The 14,496-nt window shown below is 45.3% G+C and overlaps 1 protein-coding gene across 1 annotated transcript in view; it reads left to right on the plus strand.

Moving 5' to 3' along the window:
- The first annotated feature begins 5,814 nt into the window (after window positions 1-5,814).
- SHC4 (SHC adaptor protein 4) overlaps window positions 5,815-14,496 on the plus strand; it is a 362,116-nt gene continuing 353,434 nt past the window's right edge. Inside the window, exon 1 of the mRNA XM_078684800.1 lies at window positions 5,815-7,097. Coding sequence (XP_078540926.1) covers window positions 6,525-7,097 — 573 coding nt within the window. The 5' untranslated portion in view covers window positions 5,815-6,524. The remainder of the gene's footprint in view (window positions 7,098-14,496) is intronic.

Genomic DNA, 14,496 nt, shown 5'->3' on the forward strand with positions numbered 1-14,496 from the left:
CTGGAGGGCGCTGCAGGACAAGGAATTTTTTTATTTACTATCCAACACCTTCCCTACTGTACGTAGGCTGGTGTTAGAATAGTAAATTAAAAAATTCCTAAGTCCGCACCCCTCCAACGCAAGTCGTGGTAACTCGCGTTGAAAAATACGCGTTGTAACGGCACGCGGTGTAAAAGCACGCATTGTAAAGCCGTACAACCGCTTGGCTTTGTGCTTGTAATGTAGTCACGTGAGGACAGGTAGTTTCTGGGATCCCTTCTCCCTTAAAGGGGTCATATTTGATTGGGCTATCGCAGCTGTCGGGAGAGTTGATAGGTGATGGAAGCTGAAAGCAAAGGAGAGGAGAAACGTAAGGGTAAAGTGCCATCCTTCTCTTCTCCTGCCTCAACTGTCTCGTTGGATCCTGTCACTTCGTGACAAGGACATTGCAATAGTTCAGTCTGGACATGACCAAAGACTGGACTTCTGTGAAGATCTTTCATTAGGTTTTTAAGATCCTAAAACATTTCCCAACTTGGCTTGTGATTTGACTATAGAATGAAAGTTTTGAGTCGAACCAGATGCTAAGATTCTTGGCTTAGGTACCGGTAGAGGCCCAAATGACTCAGGTCACTAGGCTGAGAACCAGATTGATGGCTGCTTACCAAGGATAAGGACCTCAGTCTTCCCAGCATTTAACTTGAGATGACTGAGGTCCATCTACTCAGCCACCTCTGACAGGTAATATCTAAGCAGAACTGCACTATTTGCTGCCTCCTGAGATAGAGTAATTATCAACGGCATATAATGGTCGTACGACACAATGTTAAAGCTGTAGTGCTCGATGATATCAGCCAGAGGCCGCATATACAGACTGAAAAGATCAGGGCTCAAAGAAGAACCCTGAGGCACCGCCTGCTGCAGTGAGAAAACCTTAGAGGAAAAAGGCTTTTGAGTATCCCCGGAAGATGCGATTCTACCAAAAGGAGGCAAACTACAGTAAAACCTTGCCACCAGTTCCGCAGCTTCACAGCCATTCACATAGCAGGCTGTGGGACAGGGATCTTTGGGTAAACTATAACTTCACTTCCTATTCATATCTTAGGAGATGTTTCTGGCTGAGGTCACTTCTGGGGTAGAGCTCCTGGTAACGTCACATCTGGGTCAGGATTCCAGGGATGACAATGTTTTTGAATCAGAAAGCACAGGCAAATTCAGTTTGTTGGGTTGTGGTCATGGGCAAGTCACTTTGAGGTGAGAGGGCATAGGTAATGCCCCTTCCGGAGAAGAACTTAAGTACCTTATGCGGCATCACTTCAGGCCAGGAAGCATGGCTGATGCCACTTCCGGGACTGGACGCCTGGTACATCTTATAGGAGAGTGTTATCTGTCACATTAGGCAAGCTACACCCACTTTCGAATTATCTATAAGGTATACATTAAGACTACATAGACTGCTTTCCAGGGGCGTAACACAGGCCCCCGTATTGCAGGGGGGGGGCCCATGCTCCGGGGCCCCCTCACTCAGCTTGGGCGGATGGCTGCTTGACTTACTTCATGAGGAGGCCGTGCATCATTTAATTTATAAAGAGGCTTGCTTGCTCTAAGCAAGCCTCTTTATACATTAAATGGTGCACAACCTCCTCATGAATTAAATGGTGCGTGCCAGGGCCAGAGTATTTCGTCAGAAAACGTGATTGATTCCTGCCAGGGCGCGACTGGCGTCACATCCTGCTGCCGGTTGTGGAAGGCTGGCTAGAGGTATTTGTGGCAAATCATGTCGCTTGCAGCAGATCTGCCTGCTTCTACTGACCCGCCGTATCATGCTCAGCTATCAGAAGAGCTGCAATTAAAATCAAGCAGCCACCCACACCCTCCTATGCCCCCTTGTGCCAAGGAAAATTAATTTGCTGAGAGACCATCCTCGCCACAGAGAGGCGAGCCAGGCTGGTTATCTTTCTTCATTCCACAATCCCCTGAACAAGTTGGTTCCACTGCCCGATTCATGCCATGTCTGTCCCAGTGCCACAGACAATGATCTGTCTCCTGAGGAATTACCTTAGGCTTCAACACAATGAGGTAACGTGTGTCAATTTATTTCAGTGCAATAGAGTTGGTTTACGCTTATCTCACCCTAAAAGTAAGTGCTAATGGGCTCCAGCTTGTGCGTACCGTAAACACAGGCATCTGCAATGTCCTTAAAAAGTTACTAGTAAAGAAACACTTAAGAAAAGAGTGATCAGCAGTCCACTGCAGGTCTCAGGTTTGTTTCCCTCGCTCACTGCTGAATATATAGTGTTAAGAGGCGTTCTTTCCTGAATTGAGTTGTAATGAAATGCGATCCAAGCCGTGGACATTTAAAGACATTTTATTTCAGCAATACTGTAAGCGGGACAGGATTACCTGTATTTATTGGAAGCCAGGTGCTTTTCGAACAGATTCAAAGTACAGAGGCTGCTGGCGTCAGATATATGGAAATACAGCTGCATATTAATTTCAAGTAACGGTGTGCCTAGGGTTAATTATAAAGCGCTCTGATACCCCATAGGGTCTTGTTTGTGCTATATAAAATAGCAAAGTAAAATAAACGTGTACTTGTAGACTGAACCTCGCAATGCGAAACTTAAGCACCACAAGGCCTGCTTCACTAGATAGCCAGAGGCCTGCTGAGCAGCAAAAGCCTCAAACTGGAGCCAACAGTCAAAGACAGGGGTCTTGTGCACACAGAGTCAGAGCCATGGGGCTGGATGACAAATCTGAGGCGTGCTGCACAGAGTTTGAGGCCTGGGCGCCTGTATGCAGTCTGAAGCTTGCTGCACATAGACATCCAGCCGCATGTAGGCAGAGTCTGAGAGATGCGGCTTGAGGCATGATCTCTAAGGTCTGCTGCACCCAGTTATAATGTACACACAGACGCAAGCCTCCTACACCCATACATCATAGCACACAGTTCACTGTGCACACAGATGCAAGCCTCCTGCATGCACATAGCATTGTGCACAGCTACACTGTGCACACTGATGCAAGCCACCTGCACGCAAACAGCATCACACAGCTGCACACTCTGTGGTGCCCACTGGTACACATAGAATGAACCTGCAGTCTATTATACATAGAAAGAAAGGCCGGCAGCCAAAAGGGGCAGTGCAATAAATGCTGGACAATTTGAGGCCTTCTGGACACGGGGCCAAGACCTGATGCATGCAGTGCTCCGAGTCATACAGAGATCGAGGGCACACCAAACTCAGCAGTCACTAGTCTGTCTGCAAAGTTGTGCCACTCATTTAATGTAATTTAATAGGAGCGCGTGGGTTCTGATATTTGTTTCCCTTGCCTTCATTGCTGGATTTTGCTTGCGAGAAAGTGTCACTCATAGTTGTTGAATGTCACTCATAATTACACTGAAATTATGAAAATGTCACACATGGCAATCTGAAACCTTGGCAGCTATACAGATGTCTCCGTGTCTGCGCGTCTTCAGGGTGGGGCTGGTGACCAATGCCATACAGTCATGCGCATTGCATAGCAGCGCAATTAAAAGTGCATGTGACGAGTGAGGTGAGGTATCCCAGGACCCAGCCAGACTACTGAGAAAGGCCGTCACCGTGCGGTGCTCCCGGCACATCATTTCATTATTACTAGTCCCTGCCTGGCTAGATTTACCTTTGCCCTCTTCTGCTGCCTGCTTGCGCCTGCCACTGAAGCTGCAGGCCAGGCCTCAGGTGAGTCTGTCCGAGCCGAGGCAGGAGTGGTCCGTGGTGGCGAGGAGTCTTAGTGGGTGGGTGGGGTGGCTTATGATGCAATCCGCAGCTTCTTCCTCCTGAGCCCCTGCACGCCTATTCTTTCTACGCCTTTAAATCCCCATCTCCTTAAACCCTTTATGCCTGTAGCCCCACTCACTTAAAACATTTTTCACCCCCTTAAGTCCTCTAATGCCTCTGTAGTCTCTGCAGCCTCAACCCCACCTCATACAATGATGGCCTTAGATCAGGTATCTAGGCCACTCCATATGCGAGTCCCTGTGGGGTCCTTACCTCTAGGGGGTAACTCGCAAGGAGAACGGGGAATCCTCACATTGGCAGCCTGTGCAAGCATGTGTATCATGATGAAGGAAGCTCTGCCTTCTGTGCATTCTTAATATGGCGGATCTGGGGAATGGACTACCTGTTATGCCTACTTCTAGGATACCAGTGCCGGTGCTGACTGGACTTGATGCAGCCACCCCGGAATAGGGCACGGCGTTGACCCAGTGCTTTGCCCACTACCAGGTTTGGAGCAGTGCTTAATTTGCAGAAAAATATGTACCAGGGCTGTCATCAGGAGGACACTGCACCTTACACCACACATTGCCCCTGCCAACACAGCCAATGATAGTGACAGCACAAGTACTAACATTCACACTCTTACAAGTGTTTCAGGCCCCAAAATGATAAGTATTTCTTGGGTGGCAGGAAATATTCGATTTTATTGTATATTGAGTTAATAATTAACTGTTGTTGGAGTCATCTCTAAATTAGCCAGACAGTATGGTATTTCTGAGCTATGTGCTATATAAGCTCAACCCAGTAAGCGCTATTACATGTCTGCGTGTGGTGTACATTATTGAAAAGTGTTGTTGGGTGCTACAGTGCACCACAACAGTCAGCTGTATGCTCTATGTGAGGTGCACAGTCAACATTCCTTTATTAACTGGTTACCAAGGCTTAGTTTCTTTCTGGTTCCGGTACCCCCTGGGCCCCCACTCTGCCTATTCTTTGCATTTGAAATGTACCTTTACTACTGTAGTGTGAGAATGCATTTCATGAAAAGGAATCTAAAGTAGGGTTGCCAAAAGAAAAATGCCAGCTATGTTTTTAAAGAGCCTGGAATGACCTTGTCTTGGCACTAAATAGGGTTATTAATAAAAAAGTATGTATTCATTTGTAATGTGACTTTTCTGTCTTTGTTCCCTTTAATTATCAGTCATGGATCTCATCATTCAGGTAGCCCTAGAACACAATTAAAGTGCATTCTATTTATATTTGCTGTTCGAAGTATGCATAGATAAGTGCAGAAAATACGGCTTTAGGTGACTGCTTATTTTTGTCAATGGTGCAAAATGGTAAGTGGTGGGCCGGTCCGCCTGTGGGGGGGGCTCATTGTGCTTTGCAGGGGGGGTCCCCTCAAGTTTCGTCATATCCACTGCTGCATTCATAATCTATCTGCCCTCGTAATTTCAGCATTGCAAAGACTTGAATTAGAAATAACAGGACCACCTGGCCTTTGTGCCGGCTCTGGTATGAGCTTCCTGTGTGTTCTGCATATTGCTCTTGTGATCTGTCTTCTGTAAGTAAATTAGGCCGGCGCAGGAAGCTCTTGTAGACCGGAGATTACATGAACTGTCAATATAGCAAAACTATTCTAAGAAGAATGCTTCACATCTTCCCTCGGCAACTGCACCATCCGTCCTACTTTCAGGGGAGCAATAGATTACATTTCCGGGTTCTTTTCTGAACATGTTATAAAAGGATGATGTTTATCATTTAGCCCATAAAAGGCATTTATTCCGTTTGCTCAGATTATATGATCATGTTTCTTCGAACCCTTAGACATCGGCGAATTATAAAAATCTGTATTCACAAAACCTCGATATCTTCGTGCCACTAGTTCAGTATATTTATAGTGAATGAGTCATCGTGGTCCCTTCTGATTGGCTGCACATGAAACACCCCTGGGGCTGCCAGTCAATTACAGGGGGCTCTCTGCTCCATTCACAGATTTATGAGGCTGCACACAGCGAGCAATTCATTCAGAGAAGTTCATTCATAAAAACGGCAGCAGCCTCGAAATCGCCATTGCCTAGGACGTGCGTGAGGACGAGGAGGCTGAGGGGGGGAAAGCCGAGACTCCTCCACAAGACCGGCGAGAGTCTCTTTGGAGCGATTCCGTCGAGGCTAAAGAGTCCAGGGTGCCTCGTACCTAAATCCTTCTCTGAGCATCCTTCAAGGCTGCAGACGGAATTCTGCACGACGAATCTGTAACCAGCCCCGCTGATCCGCGCTTCATTCAGATTATCCATTCATGTCTATTTCAGACAGAGCAATGCCTTGACAGCGCCTGGAGGGGCTGCGCTCGGTCATCACCTGCACCGCTCACCTGAAGGCAGCCCCGGGCTCTGCTGGGCGAACCCCTTCCGCGCGTCTGTTTCACGTCGGTGAAGCAACGGTGTCGACGTAATTCTTCCGGCAGCGGAGTTCCCAGAAGAGGATGCTGCTGACGGAAGCGCCTGGCTGGCTGTCATCGCGATGGTGTCCTGGGACTCACCAACAGCTCGTTCTCCAAATGACACTGCTAGTGTCTTCCTAACCGGTTTTGTTTGGCTGATTTCCTAGATTATTAGATATAAACCCTTTACGTTGCCCGAGTCCTCATGAATAATTGAATGCCATTCGGCGGGGGAATCCCTGTTTTTTATTGCTGTGCGGACGCGCTCACCCATGCTCTGGTTTGGGCGCGAGAAGAGAGGCACTTTATGGCAGAAGGCCCTTTAAGAGAATCCGAAGGCTATGAGAGAAAGCGACCTGCATCCTTCGAGTGGACACTCCGGGCACTTGGGACCTTTCAGATACCCCGGGATGCTTCACAGGACCAAATACAGCCGCTTTCGGAATGACTCCGTGACATCCTTGGAGGATGGCCGTCAGAGCGCGCCGCTTCGTGTCAAAGGCTCGCGCCTCCCCCCTCCTCCCTCCTTGTCGCGAAGTTTGCCAACAGAGGATGTCACTCTGGTGGCCCAGGACAGCTCGACCACCTTCTGCACTCTCATTCCCAAGATGGCAAATATCAAATTGTCAAACCCTGCCAGCCTGCTCGGGCTCCGACATTTTTCGCTGGGGTCGAAAGAAGTGCCAAAGGTAAAACTCTCGGAGAGCACGCCAGCCAGCCCTGTTTCCACAGAGGTCGGCTTTGGTAGTTATATGTCTTCCTCTCCGCGGAAGGAACAGGACATACTGGGGAAGCCTCTGGACGACATTGTGCTCATGGGCCTAGAGGAGCCGATGTCTCCAAAGACCCCCGGCAAGAGCCTTCTCACCAGCGGCGACAGCTTCCTGGAGACTGACACCAGCTACTCTGTGCGGGTAAGTTATCTTCAGGCTTGTCACTTACAGGATGGCCACCAAGCTCGCTGCTTTAAAGCCAGGTCATACAACAACCTTTGTTCTTATTTATTGCTTAAGCTGAGAAAATGCTTTTTCTTTCAAGTAAAGTTCATTTTAAAGATTAAGTCAGCATATGGGACCTCGGCAATAACTGCCTAATTTTGCATAACTTTTTTTGCATACCTCTTCATAGCACCAGTGCTTCCGGACAAGCAAAAATATAAAGTGAATGATGTCACTAACAAATGAGTCTGGCAAATGAGTTCAAATGATAGATGTAGGCAGTTGCAGCTGTATATAAGTAGTATGTTGTCCTAGTCATAACTATGTAAACATGCCATGCTGCACGTGACACCATGGGCCTCATTATGATGTCGGTCGGCAAGGCTCCGAACAGCATTTGGATTTTCTTAATCCAAGTGGAAGCCGATGTTTCCGACCGACTCAGAAACATTTCCGACCAACTGATTACAATAGAAGGTACGTACCCATTCGGTCTTTCCGATTCGGTTCCAACCGGCATTCAGAGACTCCAACCGATGCAATACGATGTCAGATTCGGACAGACTTTCCGAATCTGTCTATCCGACCTGGAACGGCTGTCGGAAACTGACTTTTGGGGGCCTGTAGCAAGCTCTCCTTCAGCCTGAGGCCTCCGGTTGTAGCCTGTGGGGGCAACCAAGGGGTGCCCTATAAAACTATGCACAGTGTGGCAAGCAGCATAGGGTGCCTGCAAGAGGGTGCAAGCTTTTTTTCAATGGTAGCCTGTGTTGTTGGTCGGATCACAGGCTCCCATTAAAATCAATGGGAGACTTTCTGAACGGTGTTTGTAACCATAGTAATCGGTCAGTCAGATTCGCCGAATACGAGTCGGTCAGAACCAATTCCAAAAAGGTGTCGGGCGGATTGCTTTCCGACCGACATTGTAATGAGGCCTCAAATTCTTAGTAAGCACTAAACATTTTATGAGCAGTCAAATCCAAGTTTTAAGCCACAAGTTTTTTCGCACTATTCCTCATGTCTTGTTTTTCCTTGGATAAATTAAAAATGGTAGTTGGTTTATAAGAACATACCTTTAGGAAGGGAATGCCCCTGCAACCTGATTTCCTGACTGTTAAGGACCACAAAGATGTCCCCCATAGACGCATGAATCAACCAAGCTACCACATCTGAATCCTCCTTGTCCGTAATAAACATGTTGCTTTCCACATGTGCAGCCCAATGCTTAAGATGTGTTGTGTATTGTTTCACTTTGGGGTCCAGTGCAATCAAATGTCTATTAGTGGCCAAAAGACGCATTCATGATTGCTAGTTCTCCATACAAAGAAAGATTTGGGCGAACCCTTTATCCGTTGATTCAAGTAGGTCTGACTGATCACTTCAGATAAAGTTTGACTCTTCAGGTTGTTTTTGTGCTGTTCCAACACTGGTTGAGTAGCATGTCTGTTCGATTGCACTATGCAGGATTGGAGAGCCTTGGTTATCTCAGAAGATCACTCCATCAAGGAGATCACAGGCTTGGGAGGAGAGACACTTCATTAAAGCATGTGTTCTGTGCATGACGTTTCCAGGGTTTATTGTCTTGCTTCCAACGGCCTGCTGGTACTTAGTCTAATGTATCGCAGGAGATGGCCTGAGTCTGTTGTTCAAAAGCATCATCAGTGTTGTATGCAGGGGCTTCCCAGCTTGCTGCCATTGAATGTGGAGAGGTGATAAGTAGAAACAATTTTTGTTATTGGTTACATACAGGACCATTCTCACTAAAGCAGTGCTCTTCATATTTATACTGCAGTGTATTAACAATCTCTAATATGGTAGACTCCTATGTATTCAGATTTTGCACAAAACCGTTTCACTGATATCCTTTTTTTGTGACATTTGCACAAGGGAATTAGTTTATACATAAGGATTGTTAAATGTTGATCAGCTTCACCCTAACGTAAAACAGTAAATTAATTCTCGACCTACTTGTATTCCTTATTACAAGGCACCTGAAAGGACTGTCAGTCATTTAACCATTCATTGCCATCAATACGTTATCTTTGCTTAAACGTCTGAATTGTTTCTTACCAGTTCTTATACAATGGCTTGCTGTGTAGACTATGTCTGGGTATTGAACAGGAAGTTTTCTGAACCTGCAGTGAACTCTCCAGGTACCCCTGGCATGACTAATCATTATTGTAATTCTTATATTTCTGTTGTGGGTCCATCTATCAGTCACCAGTGACCTCGGGAAAGGGCACAGTGCAGTAGACATTGACCATGCCACGCTACTAGGTTTCTACGGGATCATAGACTAGAATTGGAATGCCATGAACTTGCTACTGTTAAGAACAGATTGTTCCCTAGCAAGTATTCACTGCTATATACACAGTTTTCTCTCTAAAATTTAATTTATATTCAAAGTATGTTGTTCTCAGCCAGCTCCCTGCTGTTGAAAACAGGTTATTCTCTTCCAGCTCATTGCTGTTGAAGGTAGTTTTTTCTCTGCCAGCTCGTTGCTGTTGAAAACAGGTTGTTCTCTACCAGCTCACTGCTGTTGAAAATATGCTGTTTTCTACCAGCTCACTGCTGTTGAAAATATGCTGTTCTATGCCAGCTCATTGCTGTTGAAAACAGGTTGCTCTCTGCCATCTTGTTGCTGTTGAAAACAGGCTGTTTTCTGCAAGGTCACTGCTGTTGAGAACAGGTTGTTCTCTGCCAGCTCGTTGCTGTTGAAACAGGATGTTCTATGCCAGCTCATTGCTGTTGAAACAGGTTGTTCCTTACCATCTCATTGCTGTTGAAAACAGGCTGTTTTCTACCAGCTCACTGCTGTTGAAAATATGCTATTCTCTGCCAGCTCATTGCTGTTGAAAATATGCTGTTTTCTGCTAGCTCGTGTTGTTGAAAATAGGTTGTTTTCTACAAGCTCATTGCTGTTGAAAATAGGTTGTTTCCTGCCAGCTCATTGCTGTTGAAAACATGTTGTTTTCTGCCAGCTCATTGCTGTTGAAAACAGGTTGTTTTCTGCCAGCTCGTTGCTGTTGAAAACAGTGTGTTCTCTGCCAGCTCATTGCTGTTGAAAACATGTTGTTTTCTGCCATCTCATTGCCTTTGAAAACAGGTTGTTCTCTGCCAGCTCATTGCCGTTGAAAACAGGTTGTTCTATGCCAGGTCATTGCTGTTGAAAACAGGTTGTTTTCTGCCATCTCATTGCTGTTGAAAACAGGTTCTTCTCTGCCTGCTCATTGCAGTTGAAAATAGGCTGTTTTCTGCAAGCTCACTGCTGTTGAAAATATGCTGTTCTCTGCCAGCTCGTTGCTGTTGAAAACAGGTTGTTTTCTGCCAGCTCATTGCTGTTGAAACCGGTTGTTCTCTACCATCTCATTGCTGTTGAAAACAGGCTGTTTTCTGCCAGCTGACTGTTGTTGAAAACAGGTTGTTCTCTACCATGTCATTGCTGTTGAAAACAGGCTGTTTTCTACCAGCTCACTGCTGTTGAAAATATGCTGTTCTCTGCCAGCTCGTTGCTGTTGAAAACAGGTTGTTCTCTGCCAGCTCATTGCTGTTGAAAACAGGTTGTTCTCTGCCATCTTGTTGCTGTTGAAAACAGGTTGTTCTATGTCAGCTCATTGCTTTTGAAACAGGTTGTTTTCTGCCAGCTCATTGCTGTTGAAACAGGTTGTTCTCTACCATCTCATTGCTGTTGAAAACAGGCCGTTTTCTACCAGCTCTTGAAAATATGCTATTCTCTGCCAGCTCATTGCTGTTGAAAACAGGTTGTTCTCTGTCAGCTCATTGCTGTTGAAAACAGGCTGTTCTCTGCCATCTCATTGCTGTTGAAAACAATTTGTTCTCTGCCAGCTCATTGCTGTTGAAAACAGGCTGTTCTCTGCCAGCTCGTTGCTGTTGAAAACAGGTTGTTTTCCGCCAGCTCATTGCTGTTGAAACCGGTTGTTCTCTACCATCTCATTGCTGTTGAAAACAGGCTGTTTTCTGCCAGCTCACTGTTGTTGAAAACAGGTTGTTCTCTACCATGTCATTGCTGTTGAAAACAGGCTGTTTTCTACCAGCTCACTGCTGTTGAAAATATGCTGTTCTCTGCCAGCTCGTTGCTGTTGAAAATATGCTGTTCCCTGCCAGCTCATTGCTGTTGAAAACAGGTTGTTCTCTGCCAGCTCATTGCTGTTGAAAACAGGTTGTTCTCTGCCATCTTGTTGCTGTTGAAAACAGGTTGTTCTATGTCAGCTCATTGCTTTTGAAACAGGTTGTTTTCTGCTAGCTCATTGCTGTTGAAACAGGTTGTTCTCTACCATCTCATTGCTGTTGAAAACAGGCCGTTTTCTACCAGCTCACTGCTGTTGAAAATATGCTGTTCTCTGCCAGCTCGTTGCTGTTGAAAATATGCTGTTCCCTGCCAGCTCATTGCTGTTGAAAACAGGTTGTTCTCTGCCAGCTCATTGCTGTTGAAAACAGGTTGTTCTCTGCCATCTTGTTGCTGTTGAAAACAGGTTGTTCTATGTCAGCTCATTGCTTTTGAAACAGGTTGTTTTCTGCCAGCTCATTGCTGTTGAAACCGGTTGTTCTCTACCATCTCATTGCTGTTGAAAACAGGCTGTTTTCTGCCAGCTCACTGTTGTTGAAAACAGGTTGTTCTCTACAATGTCATTGCTGTTGAAAACAGGCTGTTTTCTACCAGCTCACTGCTGTTGAAAATATGCTGTTCCCTGCCAGCTCATTGCTGTTGAAAACAGGTTGTTCTCTGCCAGCTCATTGCTGTTGAAAACAGGTTGTTCTCTGCCATCTTGTTGCTGTTGAAAACAGGTTGTTCTATGTCAGCTCATTGCTTTTGAAACAGGTTGTTTTCTGCCAGCTCATTGCTGTTGAAACAGGTTGTTCTCTACCATCTCATTGCTGTTGAAAACAGGCCGTTTTCTGCCAGCTCTTGAAAATATGCTATTCTCTGCAAGCTCATTGCTGTTGAAAACAGGTTGTTCTCTGACAGCTCATTGCTGTTGAAAACAGGCTGTTCTCTGCCATCTCATTGCTGTTGAAAACAATTTGTTCTCTGCCAGCTCATTGCTGTTGAAAACAACTTGTTCTCATCCAGCTCATTACTGTTGCGAAGAGGATATTCTCTATGGCCCATTGCAGTTGAAACATTGTTTTCCAACAACAAATTCAAGGGACTACTTTCTTGTGTCTGACAAGCGATAACTTGTCTGTTCTACAGGTCATGTGTCCTCAGTGGTTTTTAGGATTTCAGGAAAATCTCAAACATATAAACAAGCTTTACATATTTTACATACTTGGTACGTATTAGCACAAGAACGCTGTATTATTAAATACAGTATACATTTCAGCAGGCAAAAATTGATCTGACTGATGACCAGTGCTTGAAATGGAAAAGTAGAAGTGCGGGTACTCTACCAGAGCTCCTGCTTGTTTCTGAGAAGTGCTGGTACTCTCCAATTAAATGTATTACATTTCTCTGGAGAAGTGCCGGTACTCTCCCCCTCAAATTAAAAAAGAGCCGGTACGCAGTACCGGACAGTACCGGACCATTTAAAGCACTGCTGATGACGGAGGAAAACATTGGAGCGAGTGTAGAGTGTAGAGTAAAGAAACAGACCGAATTGGGAAAAGAGACGTATACTTTCAGGGTGTGGATTCTAATGTTAAAAGAAGGACGGTACGGTTCTGCGGAGCGTATACCTGGCTCAGAAGGCAGGACGGGTTTGACAGAGTAATCTTGGGAGAGAGAGAATTGAGAAGCAAATAGGGCATTTTTGCAACTATAGTTTTAGGTGGTAAACGACCAGCTTATCAGTTTGTAATAAGTGGAGGTGAGGAATTAAACAGAGCTAGGGCGATGTGTGTGACCCGTGCGAAAACTGCATTTGTATTTTTAACATGACCTTACATTGTACACAAGTACCTGGACACAGGTGGTCACACAAGCAATTGTTCAGTAGCATAGAGGATGCTGATTGCAAATTAATTTAAGTAGGGTAAGTAGGGTTTAGTTTACATATATACTTAGCCCTTGATTGATATTTTATGATGAGTACTTCAAGATTTACATTTATTCCGGTGAGGTCACATTTTTATTCCAATTACCAAGAGGATTGCAGTTCATGGAGGTCATTTTTTGGTTGCCAAAGATTGCAGATTCGATCAATATGCTCTCTCTCGCGACCCCTGTACTTCTGGGACCCTTGGATTTTAGATGACTCAACGCCTGAGACTTCCGCACCCACGAGAGTGGATATATAGACTAATGAGCAATGCAGAAGATTGGACTAGTGGACGGGTCTTCTGACAAATGCGCTCATGTCAATCATCAATCAAGATTTCAGATTTTGGATCAAGTGCGGAAGGAAGCTGATTTTCAATTGCTATTGTGTGGGTGGGAGTAATCCGAGTTACATCTCTGGTTTGACACTCACTGTGTGAGGTGTTGAGGGAAAGGTCACATAGTCTTATTCAATGAAGCTTCTATGACACTTGGGGGACATGCACCTCTTTATTTGCTCCATTGAGCTGCTAATGGGCGAGAAATGTTAGCGAATCAAGGATTTGGGTTGTCACGCACTTTGTGGGGTAGAAAATGAAGGGAAGACATATGCAGTAACTACACTGTGTAGGGGAAACCCACACATAGGCCTCCACCATTTTACCTCTTAGTGGCTGTTGTGTGGACAGGTCAACATGATCCCTGATCTTCAGACAATCACAGTTTATTTGCTAGGCTACAGAGGGGACAGTGAAAGGTAATGCTTCTTCCCGCCTTTGTAAATAACGTTTTGATTATAAAAAAATAATAAAATAATATAATATCCACATTTTGTAAAGCACACAATCACCCGTTAGGGTCTCTAGGCGCTGGGGGCCGTCGGGAAGACTATTACCCAGAGTCACATGGTGCTGGGCTAATCTGCCGCCGGGGATCGAACCGTGATCCCAATATTCCGGAGTCAGTCGCCCTGGCCGCGGCGCCACACTTCTTCCCTAAACAATTATTAGTAAAATATTTTTTATGTTAGGTGAAAGTTAAAGTGTAAAATACCACTGTATGTTAATAAAAGCATTACAAACATTATTTGTGGAAAGCTACAGTACTGTTAAATTTAAAATTGGAAAGTAGAAGTCAGAGTATACTGTTTATAAAGGCAGGACGGTTATTGATGAAAGTGAATACGAGGGCCCTATTCACAAAGACACTTATGCCCAAAAATGAAACCTACACACGCCCATAAATGGACTAACCACTCCAGGAAATTCACAAAAAGTGACCTTGCAGTGCTAAAATGTTTTACTGCTGAGTAATCATACCCAACAACTAAGTACTCTTACTTGAGAGGAGAACCTATGGAAGGGGAGTGGAGTGGACGTT

The sequence above is a fragment of the Lissotriton helveticus genome, chromosome 3_2 (assembly GCF_964261635.1).
Source record: "Lissotriton helveticus chromosome 3_2, aLisHel1.1, whole genome shotgun sequence".
NCBI classification, from domain to species: Eukaryota; Metazoa; Chordata; class Amphibia; order Caudata; family Salamandridae; genus Lissotriton; species Lissotriton helveticus.